Source organism: Moschus berezovskii, chromosome 7 (genome assembly GCF_049115385.1).
Source record: "Moschus berezovskii isolate FMDL1 chromosome 7, NW_MosBer_1.0, whole genome shotgun sequence".
Lineage (NCBI taxonomy): Eukaryota > Metazoa > Chordata > Mammalia > Artiodactyla > Moschidae > Moschus > Moschus berezovskii.
Genome location: NC_142466.1, coordinates 106,710,486 through 106,727,946, shown reverse-complemented (window position 1 = coordinate 106,727,946; position 17,461 = coordinate 106,710,486). Strand labels below are relative to the sequence as shown.

Here is a 17,461-nt window from a genome sequence, read left to right as displayed (position 1 = left end):
TTCCTCTCCATCCCCTCTGGCCTTTACCCGAGACTAAGAATGGGAGGAAATTGAGACTACCTTAATGCGCAATAAGAAGGAAGCCAGCAGAGACCAAGAAGTGAGCAGGACCACTGCACATGCTTGTACAGCTTATCTCTGTCTGAGGATATGAGCCAAGAGAGGAGAGGAGGCTGGAGTCCGGCCCGCTGGTCTACACAGTGGCCTCGTGTGGAGCTGCATTTGCTGATTTGCACTGAGGAGTCATGTGATCCACCAATGGCCATGAATGCCACTGGTGATCAGAGATGTCCAGTCCTTCCAGCCAGACCTGGCGATGGTGGCAACCCTCATGCCACATACCACGGCACGCTGACTGGGGTGCCAGTCTGTGCTGGCAGCGGTGTCCCTAACCTCACAGACATCCTCTATGTACTGGCAATGTTCAAACATTATTCACCTTTTTCCCTTGCCTTTTCACATGGGAGGAAAAAACATGAAACTCTGAGATCCCCGGAGTTTGTATTATTCCAACAGAGATTCTGTTTCAAAAGAGATCAAAAGCCTTAGCAGTGAGGAGAGGAGGGTGCTTTAAGTCAGCAGGGAGCACAGCAGTCTTGTCACTTTACATGAGGTTTTAGGTAAGTCACTCGGGGGCTTCTATTCCTTTATTTTTTTAACTGCATTAAAGAAGATTTTGATATTCATAAAAATAAAGAGGAACAGAGAATAATAATAAACGGAACACTCAAAAAACACATAAAGACTAGGCTTCAAACACACACCAAACAATATAGGCTCTGAGGCAGACCATATTTCCTGAACAGTCCATAAAAATCTCTTCCATCTCACATGCTCTTCAGCAATGTGACCTTGCCACTCCCACCAAAAGACGGATTCTCATTTGCCTTGCCTTGCTGGTGGTGGAGGTAGTTACTAAGTCATGTCTGACTCTTGAGACCCCATGGACTACGGCCTGCCAGGCTCTTTTGTCCATGGATTTCCCAGGCAAGATACTGGAGTAAGTTGCTATTTCCTTCTCCAGGGGGTCTTCCCAACCCAGAGAACAAACCTGTCTCCTGCATTGCAGGTGGATTCTTTACCAACTGAGTCACCAGGGTAAAAGCTTTAGTGTTTATAAAGTTTTAGAGTTGGCTTTGGTGGTTCAGTTGAAACCAGTAAGATGCAGTAGAAATGATGAGACAGGAGTTCTGAGGGGCCAGGATGGAAGAAGTCTTAAAACTTCCTCCCGGCTCCCTTGGAAGCATATCTGCTCTCTAGACTAATCCCTTGGGGTGCTGCTTCTCAGAACCCAGCTGCCACGCAGGGAGAAGGCTAGCCCTGTGGAAGGGCCACATAGAAGTATCGTGGATGTTAGTACCACCCAGGCTTTGAGGCATCCTAGTTCAGGCCCTAGACATGCGATGAAGGTGATTCCAGCACCCAGCCCCTTGAGTCATCCCCAGCCATGTGTGTCCTCCTAGCTGAGGTCCCACACTGTGAAGCACAGACAAGCCATTACTGCTATTCTCTGCTCAAACTCCTGACTCAGAATCTGTGAGTACAATAAATCTTCATTCATCACATTGCAAGTATAATTGCACATGTGCTCCAAATGTTCTCAAAAATAACGATAGTTTCTCCAAGAAGAGATGGGAACAAGGATGTTGGCAAATCCCTCCTAATAAACAGGGCCTAAAACCTAACTCATCTATTGCTGCATACCCTTTTTCTCTCACCTGGCCTGAAATTCCCATTCTCAAGGTTCACACCTAGGGTGAGAAATTTAAAGAACCCTTGGTGGCTGAAGTTGCTTTGCTTGGGGATGGGGGGAGTAAGAAGAGAGGCATTTCTTCTAGCGTTCTCGCATGTCTGCTGGGGAACTGGAACCCTAGACCAGGAGAGGGTTTGTGCAGCTTATCTCCCCTTTGTTGCCTTGGAGGGCTCAAGGCTTGGACCTGATCGGGGGAGAAACTAGAAAGGCCAGGAGAGGCAGCCTTGCAGTGTTAAGTCTCAAGCAGCCTGGAGTCCCACTGCACTCTTCTCTGGGCCTGAACGGTGAAAAGAGAGCATATCAAGCGGGGTTGTGCCCAAGAGATCGACGAGGCTGCAGACTGTGGTGATGGAGGTGTCAGGTCAGCCTCCCTGCAGGTCTGCTCCCCATCAAAGCCTGCTTGGGTCCCCATGACCACATGACTGCTGAACCTCAGCCACCGGACTTGACTGTAAGGCCCCCATGTTATAAGATCATAGACTGTCCTTGCTGGGAAGGACCTGGGAAGAGACCATCCATTGCCTTCAGAAAGCACAACTGGTAAACAGCTGGTAAACATCATGGAAGAGACTATCAACAGGACCACTGATGGTTTTGTTCCATTGAGAATTTAGAGGGGTTAGAAGTGACCACATTATAAGCTACTGGGGCAGAAAAGTACCATTTTCAGAGCATTTGTAGAGAGGGAAGTTAAGGCATGGCAATCACAGGGCAAAAAACCTGGGACCAGCTGCCAAGAAAGTTGACTTTGCATAATTCCTTCGACTAAAGCAATTGTTCTAAGGGCTGGAAAATGCAAGCGATCCCCAAATGTGACTTTTACATGGTCTCAGTGGATGGATGGAATTCTCCCACTATTTTCATCATTCTGGGCACTTTAAACTTAATCTACCTAATCAATGAGGCAACTATAATGGAGCCTCTAAAACCTGAGTAAGGCAAGAAGCTTGGGAATATCTGGCAGTAAGCTTTTCCACTACTGGCCACTAGGAAACTCACATGCAATGCAGATGTGCGTGAATGCAATTTCAGAGTACTCCCTCCCTTGCCTGCTCAGCTTCCTAAGTTGATTACAACTCGGAAGCTTCCAGATTTCAGAATCTATAAAGAGGGACTTTCCTGGGGGCAGGGTAGGAACCTTAGGGCAGGGGGAAATTGCAAAGAATGTAACTTTCAGCCCAAGGGAGGATTCTTTGTGATAATGAGCAGTTGTTCCAGTGTGGACTTCAGTGTTACTTTGTGAGGAAGTGAGTTCCCTGTCACTTTCAGCCTCTGGGGAGAAGCTGTCTACTGACTCCCACTCACTGGGTTCATTGCAAACTGTGAAGTATCAGATAAAAGCTGATCCAGGTAACAAGGCATCAGTTACGCATACTCTAAGATTCTGCAATTTCATGAGCTGTCATAAAATCACTGCCTTTGCAAAATCAGCACAGCATTGGATGCCAAAAACCAAACCAAACCAAAACAAAACCCAACTATTTCTTTTTAACACAGAGCTGACTTTCAAGGCTCAGCATTTGACAAGATTTCTATTTTCAATCAACTGAAAGCCTTTATGTCATTTTGCACTGAGAATCATTGTTATCTTCATAAATCTTTTTAGGATTCTGTATTCTGAAGATGTTTGACAGGGTGATTTTTATTTCAGTATCAACACCTGTAACTCCAGGTTTTAGAACAGTGGTTCTCAATTAGGGGTTATTTTGAAGACATTTAGCCATGCCTGAAGACACTTCTGATTGTCGTGACTGGGGGTGTCGGGGTACGGGCATCTACTGGGTAGACATCAGGGATGCTGCTAAATAGTCTGCAAATCACAGGACAGTCCCCCACAAAACAAGGAATTGTCTGGCCCCAAATGTCAATAGTGTTACTGTTGGAAACCCTCTCTAGAAGGACAGAGAAAATAATAACAATAGCACTATGCTTACTTCGGGCTTCCCTTGTGGCTCGGCTGGTAAAGAATCCACCTGCAGTGTGGGAGACCTGAGTTCGATCTCTGGGTTGGGAAGATCACCAGGAAAAGGGAAAGGCTACCCACTCCAGTATTCTGGCCTAGAGAATCCCATGGACTGTACAGTTCATGGGGTCACAGAGAGCCGGACACGACTGAGCCACTTTCACTTTACGCTTACTTCCTGACAGGCTACTGCACTGTCACTTCACTCACGCACATGATCTCTACACATGACAGCAACTTTTCATGGTGGGCATCGTTATCCCCAGTGTATGGGTGGGAAAATTCAAGTCCAGAGAAGTTACAGGGCTTGTCCAAGATCAAACAACTTGTAAATGCAGAACTAGGACTCAAACCAAGAACAATCAAAAGCCAAGGTCCAGATTCCTAATCACTACACTCTGCTGGGGGACCTTTGCATCACCACACGTGGTTTCCAGCAGAGATTAGGTTGTATACAACCACGAAAGGGTCCTTGGGAGCCAAGGACTTTGGAGGCTACAATAGAACTTGTACTTCTTGAAAGATTCTGAATGGGCCAGCCTCCCCAGTCATGATGCTCACTCACAATGGATCCAAGCCCAGACTCTTCCAGGCCCTTGAGGCGAGAGAAGGAGCATGTCTATCTGTCCATCCACCTACATCATGAGGTAAACTTTGGTGTGACCTCACTCAATAGCACAGGTCTCAAAGACTTCTAGCTTAAAATTACCACTTCTGTTGAAAATTTCAGAGTTAGGCAGAGCAGAATTCAAACACTGGCTCTTTCACTTCTTAATGGGGTCATTCTGGGCAGCAAGTTACTTTATCTCTCTCCTAAGACTCCCAACTGTATAATGGGTATCATTATCATCACAACTATTTCATGAGAGTGTTCTGGGGATGAAATGAGAATATGAATGAATTCATGGAGGCCCCAAAGTTAGGTCAGGACAGAGGACAGGACCAATGCATATTAGACAATACAGTCCATTATATCATTGTATGTTTTACAGTCTATACGGATATATTTTGAAAAGGATGGGAAACAGACCAGGGCTAGATGGCTGAATGTTGCCAGGAGTGGACAGATGCGGAATGCCAATGTGGCATGCTCCATGCCATGCTGAGAAAGAACAGTGCATCATGGACTTAAAAATAGCAAGCAGAAAGAACACACTGAATCTTGAGCAAGTGTCCTTTGTGATTCTAACGAACATTTCTCTGGTTGCCTTTTCTAGTACAGCTATTTGTGGGTGACTGTCATCTCTTTGGTTGCCAAAATCCCATAATATAACACACACATGCTTATGCCTGATGTCGCCAGTCTTCTGCTTTGAGTGCCTCAAGAATGTGGAAAATTAAGTGAATTCTGGTATCCATCAGAGATTAATGGAGGCACTCAAAGAATCTTGAGTCAGAAGTAGAAATGAACCAGGCCACTTGTGTCTTGAATTTTCTTTCTAAAAAGTTGTATGGCCCTCTATAGGTTAGCAATTGAGACTTGAGTTTTTATTCAGTGAATATTTTGATGTCACATATTTTAGAACTGATGGCTGTTGAAATGAAATTAGTCACCTCTGGGATGAGTCAGTTACACGTGGAGCTTTTGTTTCCTGAGAATTTAGCCTCTCCCCAATTCTGGCCTATCTCCAAAACTACTTCCTTCTACAATAGTGATATTAATATTTCACTGCACAGGTATATTTGTTTAGGAGGGATTTTTGGCCATCCTCCCAAATTAGAGGATCTCAGAATACCATAGCTGAAAGATCCTGAGAGACCTCCCACTGAAAAGATGAGGGAACTGGACCAGAGAGGATGAGAGATTTACCGACAGCGACACAATAAATTAGCAGCAGAGCCAGAAGCAGCACCTTGGCTTTGGCACAGTTCGTTACTTTTTCGTTTACCACTGCATGAGGTGTCTCATCTTCTTTGGGGGTAATTATAAGGTGAGTAGACAAATTTTCCCTATATGTCTCACAAATGAAAGAAAGTTAACACTATATTTCAAACACTTAAACTTGGTTAAACAAGAAAGAATCTTAGGTGGAAAACCACAAGGCAAGTGACAAGACTTGTTGATTGGAGCAGATGAGAAATAGACAGAGCTGGCGTGGCTCTAACTACCTAAAATGTCCAAAAGCATTGATGGGAAACCCACTTGTGGCCCCCCGGGACCCATCACGTCCAGTGACAGCATGCACAATGGTGGGTGATGGGCCCAAGCCAGAAACAATCCTTTGGGCTTTCTCAACATGGCACTTCAATGGAAAAGCAGACAGAAGATGCGATATTCAAATTTTTAGAAAAGAGTACAGCTTTTTCTTTCAATGATTCCAACATTTTTTTTTTAAACCTGCTTTGCTCCTGGTTTCTAGTGAGTTGAAAATACAACCAACAGACTGACTGGGCCATCCCAACACTACCTCGTGAAAAGTTGTGCAAGAGAATTTGACAATCAATATATCCATTATACTGACCAGTTCTCATCTTCTTTCCCTGTCACCTTGGTGTCATCACTTCAAGGCTATTGTGCTGTTAATTTTAGCCAGAAACCTTTGAAAATTGGTAGAATTTTCTGGCCTATGTGAAAGTAGCCATCTTTCCTGATCTGTATCAATTTGCGTTTGGTAGAGTTGGACACGACTGAGCGACTGAACTGAACTGAACTGAAACCAAGGCTTCCCTGGTGGCTCAGATGGTAAAGAATCTGCCTGCCATGCAGGAGACCCGGGTTCAATCCCTGGGTTGGGAAGATCCCCTGGAGAAGGGAATGGAAACTCACTCCAGTATTCCGCCTGGAGAATTCCATGAACAGAGGAACCTGGAGGGCTACAGTCCATGGGGTCACAAAGAGGCAGGCACAGCTGAGGACAAAGACTTTCACTTTCAAACCAAGGCTGTTTCTAATCAAGTTCAAATGAAAGCTTGGCTCCACCATGGGGCCTATGGGAGAGAGACCTCAGCCCAGTGCCAGAGAGACAGCTTTATTCCCCCCTATTCCCAGGTGGTGCTAGCGGTAAAGAACCTGCCTGCCAATGCAAGAGTCAAGGCTTCGATCCCTGGGTGGTGAAGATCCCTTGAGGAGGGCACGGTAACCCACTCTAGTATTCTTGCCTGGAGACTCCCATGGACAGAGGGGCCTGGCAGGCTACAGTCCATAGGGTCACATAGAATAGGACACAACTAAAGCAACTTGGCATGCACGCACACACAGAAGTCCCAAAGCAGGGTTCAGATTTCCCTGAGTCAAAGCCTTCAAATCAGTCTGAAATCAAGGGTCAGGTATGTCCTTTATGTGTTCGGATGAAATCAGTTTTCTTACAAACACTGTTTACTTCTCACTTCCCTTAGGGGTTTATAGAAATTAAAATGGGATTTCACTTATGATCTATGGTATTTACCATTTTAGCAATTGTTCTTGAACCTGACCATGCAAAAGAATTACCTGGAGCAGTGTTTGAAAAACATAAATTACAGGACTCCTCACCTTGGTTCCCCTGTGGCTCAGCTGGTAAAGAATCTGCCGGCAATGAGGGAGACCTGGGTTTGATCCCTAGGTTGGGAAGATTCCCTGGAAAAGGGAAAGGTACCCAGTCCAGTATTCTGGCTGAGAGAATTCCATGGACTGTATGATCCATGGGGTCACAAAAAGTCAGACACAGCTGAGCAACTTTCACTTTCACCTTGGTCACTGAATCCAGATTTCCTGGAATGAGACCTGGGTATTTATGTTTTTTAAAAGCTTCCCAGGTGATTCTAACGCCTAGATTTAATAATTTAGCTACATTTTCCCCTCCCTCCCTCTGTTTTTCCTGTCTTCTTTGTGGGCTGCCCTCAAGACCTAAGCACCACATATTATAGTTTTAAAAGACAGACAACATTCTCAGTTCCAAGCCACCAGCAATTTACAAATAACACTTTGGAAGAAAACATGTCTGTTAACCTGGAACTGCCTGTATGGTTACTGGAACTGTAAAGGGTTTTCAAATCAGAATTAGAAAGGTGGTTATGTTCTTTCTTCTTGAAGATATATCTAGTGAAACAGACATATGTATGTCTAAGTGTAAATTCTCATGCTTTATTTTAAGTCTTTATCATATTCAGAATGGCCCAGATATAAGAATTCAGATGTGACCTAAATTCTACATACACATCAAGTTCTGAGTTAGGTTGCTACCGTTATCTTCTCTTGTTCTAAACTAACCGAGCCTGATTTCCCTTCATCTTTCCTTGTACGCATCCTCTACAGCTCCATCAGGTTCTTCAAGCTACTCTGAACTCACCAAGAGGAACTAACACACCCTCAGAGCACAAATATACTAGTATACTTTATTATATTCATATTATATATTAATACAATTTGAAAAGAATTCATATATCTCTTTAGGAAAATCTAATTTGTTGCTAGGGGTGAACTTAGACGAGTGGACCCAAATGTTAAAGATCTACAAATTAACGTTCTGTTTCAAACAAAGAAACTTTTGTTTAGAATTCCCTTATTTAGCGGTTCTGCAGAGACTTTCCAGGATTCCCATTATGTAAAGATCGGATCTGGCTTCAAAGCCACTCATATTTTCCTTTATTCTCTTTGTCCTTTTCCCTTGAATTCCTGAGTTACTTTAGTTCATCCCCTTTCACGTTCCTTTGCTTTTCTGTACTTTTCCTCCTGCTGACCAGTTTTCCCTCATGTTTGCAGTTTTCAATGAAATAATCATGCTTCTGGAAGATTGAAGGATGAGTCTCCATTTTCACTCTCTCCTGTATCCGTATTCTTTGCCCCATAATTCTGAGTTCCTTCTACTAAAGGCTGACTGTCCACCTCCTCCCCTGGGTTTGGGGATGAGCCATCCACCCATCTTAGCTAATGGCTCACAGGCAGTTCTGAGCCTATACACTGTGCCTGTTCAGCCCCTTTGCACCTCTGCCATTGCCATAAAAGGAAATTGTCATGATTAGTTCATTCGTGCAGGGAAAGTATGAGCAGACTCATCCAACCTACAGCTTAGAGTCACTTAGCCAAACTCAGCTAAAATGAACAAAGCCAGGCTAACCAATCCACACAGGCTCTGTAAAACTGAAGGATGCTTCAGTTTACAGTGAGCCTTTAAAGCAGTTCAAGGGATTAAGAATGTGGGAGAGAACCAGTGTTTGACTTCAGGGAAGTGTCAGGTGACTGAATATCCTTTAAGGGAAGAGAGGGGGAAAGCGCTTTTCTTCCTTCCCTTGGGACTGGAGCTTAGAGATGCTAAACACCATAGAAGACAGAAGACGTAAGGAAAATGAAGGGAAGCAGAAACTGACATCTAGGGTAGGGAGAAGCTCCTCCCACAAGAGGCCCTAAGGAGGAAATGATGCCACTGGCAGCCCAGCTCCTACAGAAAAGCAGCTCCAGGGACCACAGCTCATCCCCCAGCGAAAGGCCAATGCCCATCTGGCTGATGTCCAGCAAAGCCATAATTATGGCAGAAAGAAACAGCCCCTGAATCTAGGCCTAAGCACCCCACTCTTAGCCCCTAAGTCTGTGAGGATTTCTTTCCTTCTGGCTTGGGAATCTCTCTCTCAAATGGCTTCCAGGAGATTGCACGCATTGAATGAGCTCTTTCCTCTACTTACTCAAAAGATGAAAAGAGATTTTCTTTATTTTTTGGAGTATGGTCATGCCCACCTGAACCACAAATCAGCCCCTCACTCTTATATCTCACTCCAATGATTAATTTAGCCAAAACTGAGTCTTGATTTAAGACTCTACTTCCACATGTAATGGCTCATCTGACAGGTGAGAGTTACTACCTACTGGGCCAGAAAAATAATATACTTGTATTCAAGTCAAAGTGAAACCGCCAATGCAGCTGAAGACCATGTTTTCTGATGCCAATTAAGAAAACTAGAAAAGGTCAGAGAACTAGTTTTATCCTACTTTCCAAATCCTGTCTGCTTTCCATCTGTAATAACACCTACAACATGAAATGAGTGTACAGGACAGGCTCAGTGAGAAAAGACGTCGGGTTTTATAAAACGAGTTTTAAATCAGATTTTCTGCCCATCTGTGTGTACCCCGTCCCCCTCCACTTCAGAGGGGGCCTGAAATGTTCATCTTTGTCTCTTCATCCTGCCTGAACTCCTCAGGAGTATAATGCTGTCCCGTGTGAGCCCAAACCACAGCTTGCTGTGACTAGACTGTGCCCAAGTCACTTGTTCCTAGGGTTTTGCCAGCTTGGACTTGAGAGTAACTTCCCAGGCTCCCTCTGCCAGGCAGGTCCCCTGATGCATGGTGCACGCAGCCCCAGTCCTTTCATTCGGCAAACAGCTATGGGGCCTCTACTTGGTGCCAGACCCATCTGTCCTGATTACGTGAAACCAGCAAGAAAGAGACAGGAGATGGACTAAAGACAAAGAGATGCTATATGGTCTCAACTGTCATTGCAGCTGAAAGCACCATGGACTTGCTACTTTGAGACTTAAAAACAAATCTCCTATAAACCCATTTCTCAAAAGAAAAAAAAAACAAAACATTTCTCAGAGCTGACTTTTCCTCTCCAACTTACTGTCGCTGTTTCCCATTATCCTTGGCTCCCTCATCTTGTCTAAGATGCAGCAAGCTGAGCCACTTTTGAGGAAACGCAATCCCCAAAGCTCAGGACTCTGAGCCACTCATTCTGCACCCCCCTTTCTATATTCTGGGCTTCTAACATGAAGAAATCCCCTTTTTCCCCTGGGATCTTGGAGGTACTTGTCCTCACAAGCTTGAGGTCAGCATTTACATAATTAAAATTTCTTCTGATGATATAAATAATTGAGTTGGTCAGAAAGTTCATTTGGGTTTTTCTGTAACATCTAATGGCAAAACCCAAATGAATTTTTCAGCCAATCCTACACATACACACAGAGACATATATATATATATGTTAATATATAATGTAGCCTTTCCAATATTATATATATGTGTACATACATTACTTAGCTTTTACCCTTTATATTTTAAGAAAAATGTGCTTATGTATGTACATGTATGTACACATACACACATCTCATATAAACTTTTTCTTAGCAGGTTTCCCCCACAAGCAAAGTTTGGCCAGGCTGCTCCAAGAACTCTTTAAGGGGCATTAGGGCTCAAGGAAAGCAGGGATAAGGCCTTGGGGCCTTACAGTCAGTCTGCTTTTTCCTTTGGTGATGCTATTGGGGTCCCCAAGGTATTCTCACCAGCTTCATTCACTCTTGGGTACAAATGACTGGAAGCAAATTAGCTATTACTCTTTGTATTTTAAAAGAGTTCAAAAACCCCAGGAGAAAGAGATGACACTCTCCAGGATGAGATTTCCGGCAGAATTTGGGGGATGAGGTGGAGATTTTGTTCTAAGGCACCTCCCTCACCATCTTCCGCACCATCTCACATCTCTGGCTGGGTGTCCTGGGACCTGCTGTGGCTACAATTCCCAAATGGAAACCTATATTTATTTTGCTTCTGTATGAGTCTGGCTAGACACTGGACATATAGGAAGGTCACTTATCTCCTAGACTGAAATGTTCAGAACCTGCTTGAGGACCGCAGAGGAGGCAATGCACCCTCTGAGCACTGAAAACAGACAGTACTTAGTGAATCTTTTAGAGCATAGGCACACAGCCTTCAGAGGGACCCTCAGTTTCAATTCCAAGACCCTTGGCTATAGATTTCCTACTTCCAGTTGATCAAATGTAGTAAATTTGGCAACAGACTAACAGCTAACAGCCTGAGTTCAAGAAGGAAAAAGGCAAGGGCTGACAGAAGAACTCAAAAGGGGGACATTTAGTGAAGGGGTAAGCTGCTCATCTCATCTAGTTGGTCCGTGAAGAGATCACTATACTATGCGACAGCCCAATACAATACTTAGTCCTCAGAGTAAAAATTCTGGATCATCTGGGAAAGTTTCAGTGGAAACAGTGTACATACTCTGTTTAGGAAGATAATTCTAAAGCGCTGGGAAAAGGTGATGCCATTCAGAAACACCTCCCAGAGAAGAAAGGCAGTTATTGCACCGTAAAGACACAGCATGTGGCCCTGGACTGGAACCACCTACCTCTGAATGTTATCTTCAAGCTGTTTGACTCTGAACTCATCCTCCTCAGACTGCCGTCTCCTGGCTTCCTCTTCTTCCGCGGTTCCAGCAGGTATGCCCTGCAGCAGCCATTTTTCTCGAAGTACTTTAGACTGTGGGAATGAGCAAGAGAACAGACTGAGGATATCTCTCAGTTCACACCGGCCTCTCCCTCCAAGGTCCCTCTGTCTTAGCTTCACCCCTCATCAGTAGGCCCCTACTTGTTCCTACCCTATGTCCAGAGAGCCACCAGAAGGATTGATTCCCATATTTTCTATGATTAAAAAATTTGAAAACATACAGAAGAAACTAGATGATGCGTTCCTGTGTAATTTCATGTGCATTTCACAATTATAAGGATTTTGTCATATTTCCCCGTATATTCTTCCCACAGAAGCATTTTAAAGTAAATAACCAATATCAGGACGTGGGATTCCGTTCCTCTGTCCAGGAAATTCTCCAGGCAAGAATACTGGAGTAGGTCACCATTTCCTCCTCCAGGGAATCTTCCCAACTCAGGGACTGAGCCTGGGTCTCCTGCATTGCAGGTGGATTCTTCACTGTCTGAGCCACCAGGGAAGCCCTTCCCACTGAAGCCTCTTAAAGTAAATGACCAACATCAGGACATTTCACCCATAAATATTTCAGCATGAGTCTCTAAAAAATAAGGACATTTTCTATGCAACTTCAGATTGATTATAAAATTTCCCAAGATCACTTATTATCCAGTCCATCTTAACAGGTTCTTTTTAAAAGATTAAAAAGTACTCTGTAAAAAAGTACTTAAAATTTATGGGGCATTGTTTAATAATATAAAATCAGGTGTGAAAGCTTGTGGTGCAATTTGTATATGTTGGTGGCTCTCTTGCCGGCTGTAATAATATAAAATCAGGTGTGAAAGCTTGTGGTGCAATTTGTATATGTTGGTGGCTCTCTTGCCGGCTGAGTTGTGTCCCCCTAGGGGACAGGAAGAGGGGATCTAACAGAACAAGACAGTGGGCTTGTCTCAGGGATCTCGGTTTCCCAGAGGTGTTCTGACATTACAAGTTCCTTTACACCATGTACCCTGCCTGCCTGGTCAATATTTTCAAATTTGAACTTGACTTTTCACACAGACTAAAAACCATGAAAAGTCTAAAATTAGTTTGAATTGTTCACAATTGTGAGAGACCCAATCGCAATGTCTTTGCAAGCAAGGCTCCTGATACCTTCAGACTTCTCAGCAAATGACCTTGGAGTGTTGATAATAAATATCTCACAGGGTCACAAGTCAGGCTTTGATTTGTGTTTTCATTCAATCTTCTGGAGAGAAAAGGCTGTGGTTTTTTAAATACAAAAAATATGGTTTTTCATAGCTTGGATTTAGAAGAAAACTCTAATCAGTGTTCCTGCTCATGAATAAATAATTCAAAGGCAGCTTACGTATTGAAGATGTGGTTATGAGCAATTGGATTCTGACCCTGCTGATGTGTCATACAAACCTTTATAAACATGACAGTCCCAAAAGGAATCACGTGACAATCCGTACTGAGGGCTTGCTATAGCTGGGACCTTGACATGACCAATGAAATAGTCAAATCTCAGGCAATTCAACCAAGGGGCAAAGAGAATATTAAATTCAGTCTGTCTGGTACAATCCAATAGTTGATTTACTGTTTTAAACTCACATGATCACGAGTTACATAATAAAAACAATAAAAATAAGTAACTGTGTCCATACAGTTAAAAGTCAAGACAATTTTTCAAAAGAAGAATAGTGATGGCTCTTGCCGCATGAAATATTATGAAATATATTAAATGGCTACAGGGATTAAAGAGAATGAAATTAGCACAGGAATGGCAGATTAATGGAATAAAAAGAATCCACAAATGGCAGACTTCAGTGTAAGTGAGAAATATGTATACGACAAAAAAGGCATTTAAATCTGTGGGGAAAAGGATGAATTAATCGATAAATCTTGTTGAGGCAACTGCCTCACCATCAGTGAAAAGTAAAGTTATTCCTACCTTATTCCTTATAGGAAAATATATGCTAGATTTTAATAGACAAACTACTGAAGTAGAAGAAACATCATAGGTTAAGTGTTCAAGATGAAGATGTTCTTTCCAAGGACGACATCAAGGTCAGAAATTGTAAAGTGAATGTTAGATGTGAGTTCATACAAATTATAAAGTTTTGTAGAAGAACTTCAAAGAACCCATATACAAAAATCAAAACAGAGGTCAAAGCTAATGTATTTTAGATACTAATGTTAATGCAATTTCATTTTACTCACAGGTTGATGAGGCCTATAGAAAGGGCTCCATTATCTTATTCTATAAAAATATATTGGGTCATATCTGGGTGGTGAGAAGACAAATGATAAGTTTTTGCTTTATATTTTCCTGTACTTTTAAGTTTCACTCTTGAAATGATTACACACTTCTTCTTTTACAATCAGGAAAAAGAATACATCTATTAAAATTGCTTGCTGGTCCCATACAAGAGCATTTCTTAGAAATTCTTCACGACAAATATTAGATACTCAATATATCTAAGGATATTATAAAAAGAAATCTGAGTTTAATTTGACCAGGACCTCAAGATATCCAGAGGTTTCCTAATCACTAGGTTGTAGCAGCTAATATTTCAACACCTCCTTCATCGCCTTATAGAATTTGCTTGTCATTCATATAAAGTGTAATGATATTTCATTTTGTGGAGTTACTGTATAGCCCTAACTATTGCAATTAACAAGTATATTAATCAAATACATAAGTATCAATATGACTGCCTTGCATTCTATTTATTTGCTTTGACAAGAGACCAGTGAATGTCTAAATAACTCATATTTCGTGGCATGAGAATAAGCATCCAAAGACTTTGACAATGAGAATACCTTAGTAAAAATGAAACCAAATTCTAATGTTTTTCCATTTAAATTTGCACTGAGATTTTTTTTTCCCTAAGAGCACATCTGGATTTTGAAAAATGGTAAAATAAATAGTAATTACTGACCTATCTTCTACTTCAAGAAACTACCAATCATCACTGCAGCATATCTCCACATGGTCCAAACTTTCCAGGGCCCATGAAAATATATTTAGAGTAAAAGAGACACTGAGGAGCACTATTGATGTCTCTCTAGACAAATTACTTCATTTGAAGAAAACAGTCTCCTGGAGAAAGCATCATTATGGAGACAGTCCTGGGGTTCAACTGGGCTCCCCCACTTAGAGTTTCTATGTTCTTGGGCAAACTACTTGATCTCACCAGATTGTTTTCTCACGTAACCCAGGGGGAGTAATATCTACTTTGGTGTCATTACTGAGGGGATGTAAAGTATCACACACACATTAGGCAGTGAAAAAAATGATGACTATTATTTTTTTAAAAAAATCTTTATTGAATTTGTTACAATGTTGTGTCTGTTTTATGGAGTTTTTTTTTTTTTTTTTTACCTCGAGGCATGTGGGATCCTAGCTCCCTGACCAGGAATCAAACCTGCACCCCCGCCTTAGAAGGTAAAGTCTTAATGACTGGACTACCAGGGAAGCCCCGGTGATGACTATTCTTGAGTAGTCGTCATTGATGATGGACAAAGGGATGACATGGCTGCTGCGTTGCCAGAAAGATGCTGGCTGGGTCTCCACCAAGAGCCCAGGGGGAACTATAACCTCAATGAATGTACTCATCCAGGGGTGAAGCTGCCAAGCTCCAAAATGAATGATCACAGGGAAGATGACTCATGCTATTTAAGGTCAGTCCACAGTTAACTGATTTAAAGTGATCGTATCTCTCGGTCAGGCACCACCTTCCCTATAGTAAAATAACTCTATTATTTTGGTGGGGATGGACTGGGAACAGAGAGGCGGTCATGAAGGAGGTTCCACCTGTGTTGCAGCGAGGCTAGTCACTAGCCTGGTTTCTCACCAGGGCACAGAAACTCGGGACCTCCCGGAGCTGGCATCTATCTCCAGTGTAACAGCTGATAAAACACACTGGAGATCTCTGAGCTTTCTTTTTTTGTTGTTCAAGGCTCACTAATTAGCCTTTCCTAGTAAGAGAAAATTATAGTGCATTGGTCTCCATTTATTAAATTTCCATCATTTTGAATCCTTTTCCCCAGACACAGGAAGATAACCTTGGTGACAGTGCCATGCGTTTCCTGAAATCGTCAATCTCATCAACTGTGTGAGAATTTTACCAGGATAACCATAGAGAACTATCTTATCCCCTTGTCTCCAAGTCTTTGAAGGAATCTCACTGCTTTCCTATGCAATACTAAGTCATTTATACTGTTATTTTTATTGATTGGATGAATGGGTGGATGGATAACGGACAGATGAAATAAGAAATAAACACTGTAACATTGGACTGGACTAGCAATGAATGAATCCTTGGTATCTTACTTGACACCCAGAAAGATGAGAAGTGAGACAAAACAAACTTGATCTTCTGACATATGTTTATTGCCTGACTTTTGATTCAAGGAATGCAGATGCAAAGTACTTCACTGAGCTGAAAGAGGAAAGAGTCTGTCTAGTCAAAAACATCCTCTCATTCTTTCAGGATTCTTATTCAAAAGTTCACCTTTTAAGCAAGAATTCACTGAGGTTTAGTACATTTTGGTTTCTTATCAGGAGTGAGTGGACTGTACTTTGAGCCAGATACCCAGCTCTGTCCAGATTGACCTTGAACAATTCACTTGGTTCTGTGAAGTAAGCTTAAGCCACACCTCTCTGTAAAAAGAAGATGCTAACTTCAGCCCCCAGTCCTCCCTGAGGAACATGGTAAGGAAAGAACAGTGGCATACAGCACAGATGCAAAGCTTCCTACAAGGAAAGATCCATAAATGGATTTACATGATAAGCAGTAAGAGAGAAAAAGGCAATTTTTACTATCATGCTGCTTTCTTTTAAACACTTTTCTCTAGTTCAAGTTAACGGTGAACTGATAAATATGGGAAGCAGATTTAGGTCATGTTGCTATTTAAAATCATGTTGCTGATGATTTCATTCTGAGGATTCATTTAGCACAAACTTGTCTTCTAGAAAAGAATGGGAAATGCAACTGTAAAGGTTCCTCTTGCTAAAAAAAAAAAAAAAATCCAAATAATCCACCTCTAGCATCACGATGAGAGTCAGCCCCACCTTCCCAACTAGCCCTCTGAGCGATCCAATTTCTCTACGTGCAATGTCACGGCAACTTGGGGTGAGCAGGAGAAGCCTTTTCTCAAAAAGCTAGGGGCAGTGAAAAGCCAGCAGCACCACCCCGCTGGCCACTGGTCACACTATTCTCTGAGCCTGCAGAAAGCAACATTCTGCAGCTGGTGGAGTCCCTGTGACGGTGATAGAGCTTTCTCCTAGGCTGCCATCAATTATAATGCTTAAGTGCATTATCTTTTAAAGAAAAATAAATAAGCATCTCTCTCTTCCCCGTGGTGCAATGAAAACCAACCAAGTCAAATCATTTCAATACTATCTTTTGACAGTGCTTTAACAGGACACTTTGAAAACTATTAAAGTAAAAATAAAACACATACATAATCTGGCATGCACAGCATTGCTCTTTTACCAGACCACACTGCTCTGATCTCCCTCTCCTCCATATCAAGAAAGAAAACATTGATATTTTGAATTTAATAAAGAGCACTATATTAAATGTGTCTTTGAGAACCTCTGCATGCACGCACACACACATAC

The 17,461-nt window shown here is 42.4% G+C and overlaps 1 protein-coding gene across 6 annotated transcripts in view; it reads right to left on the bottom strand.

Moving 5' to 3' along the window:
* The window catches only part of PALM2AKAP2 (PALM2 and AKAP2 fusion), a 382,216-nt gene that overhangs the window by 277,723 nt on the left and 87,032 nt on the right, over positions 1-17,461 (bottom strand). For all 6 annotated transcript variants that reach the window (XM_088838269.1, XM_055427558.2, XM_088838264.1 and 3 more), the window contains exon 3: positions 11,759-11,889. In XM_088838269.1, coding sequence (XP_088694395.1) covers positions 11,759-11,889 — 131 coding nt within the window. The remainder of the gene's footprint in view (positions 1-11,758; positions 11,890-17,461) is intronic.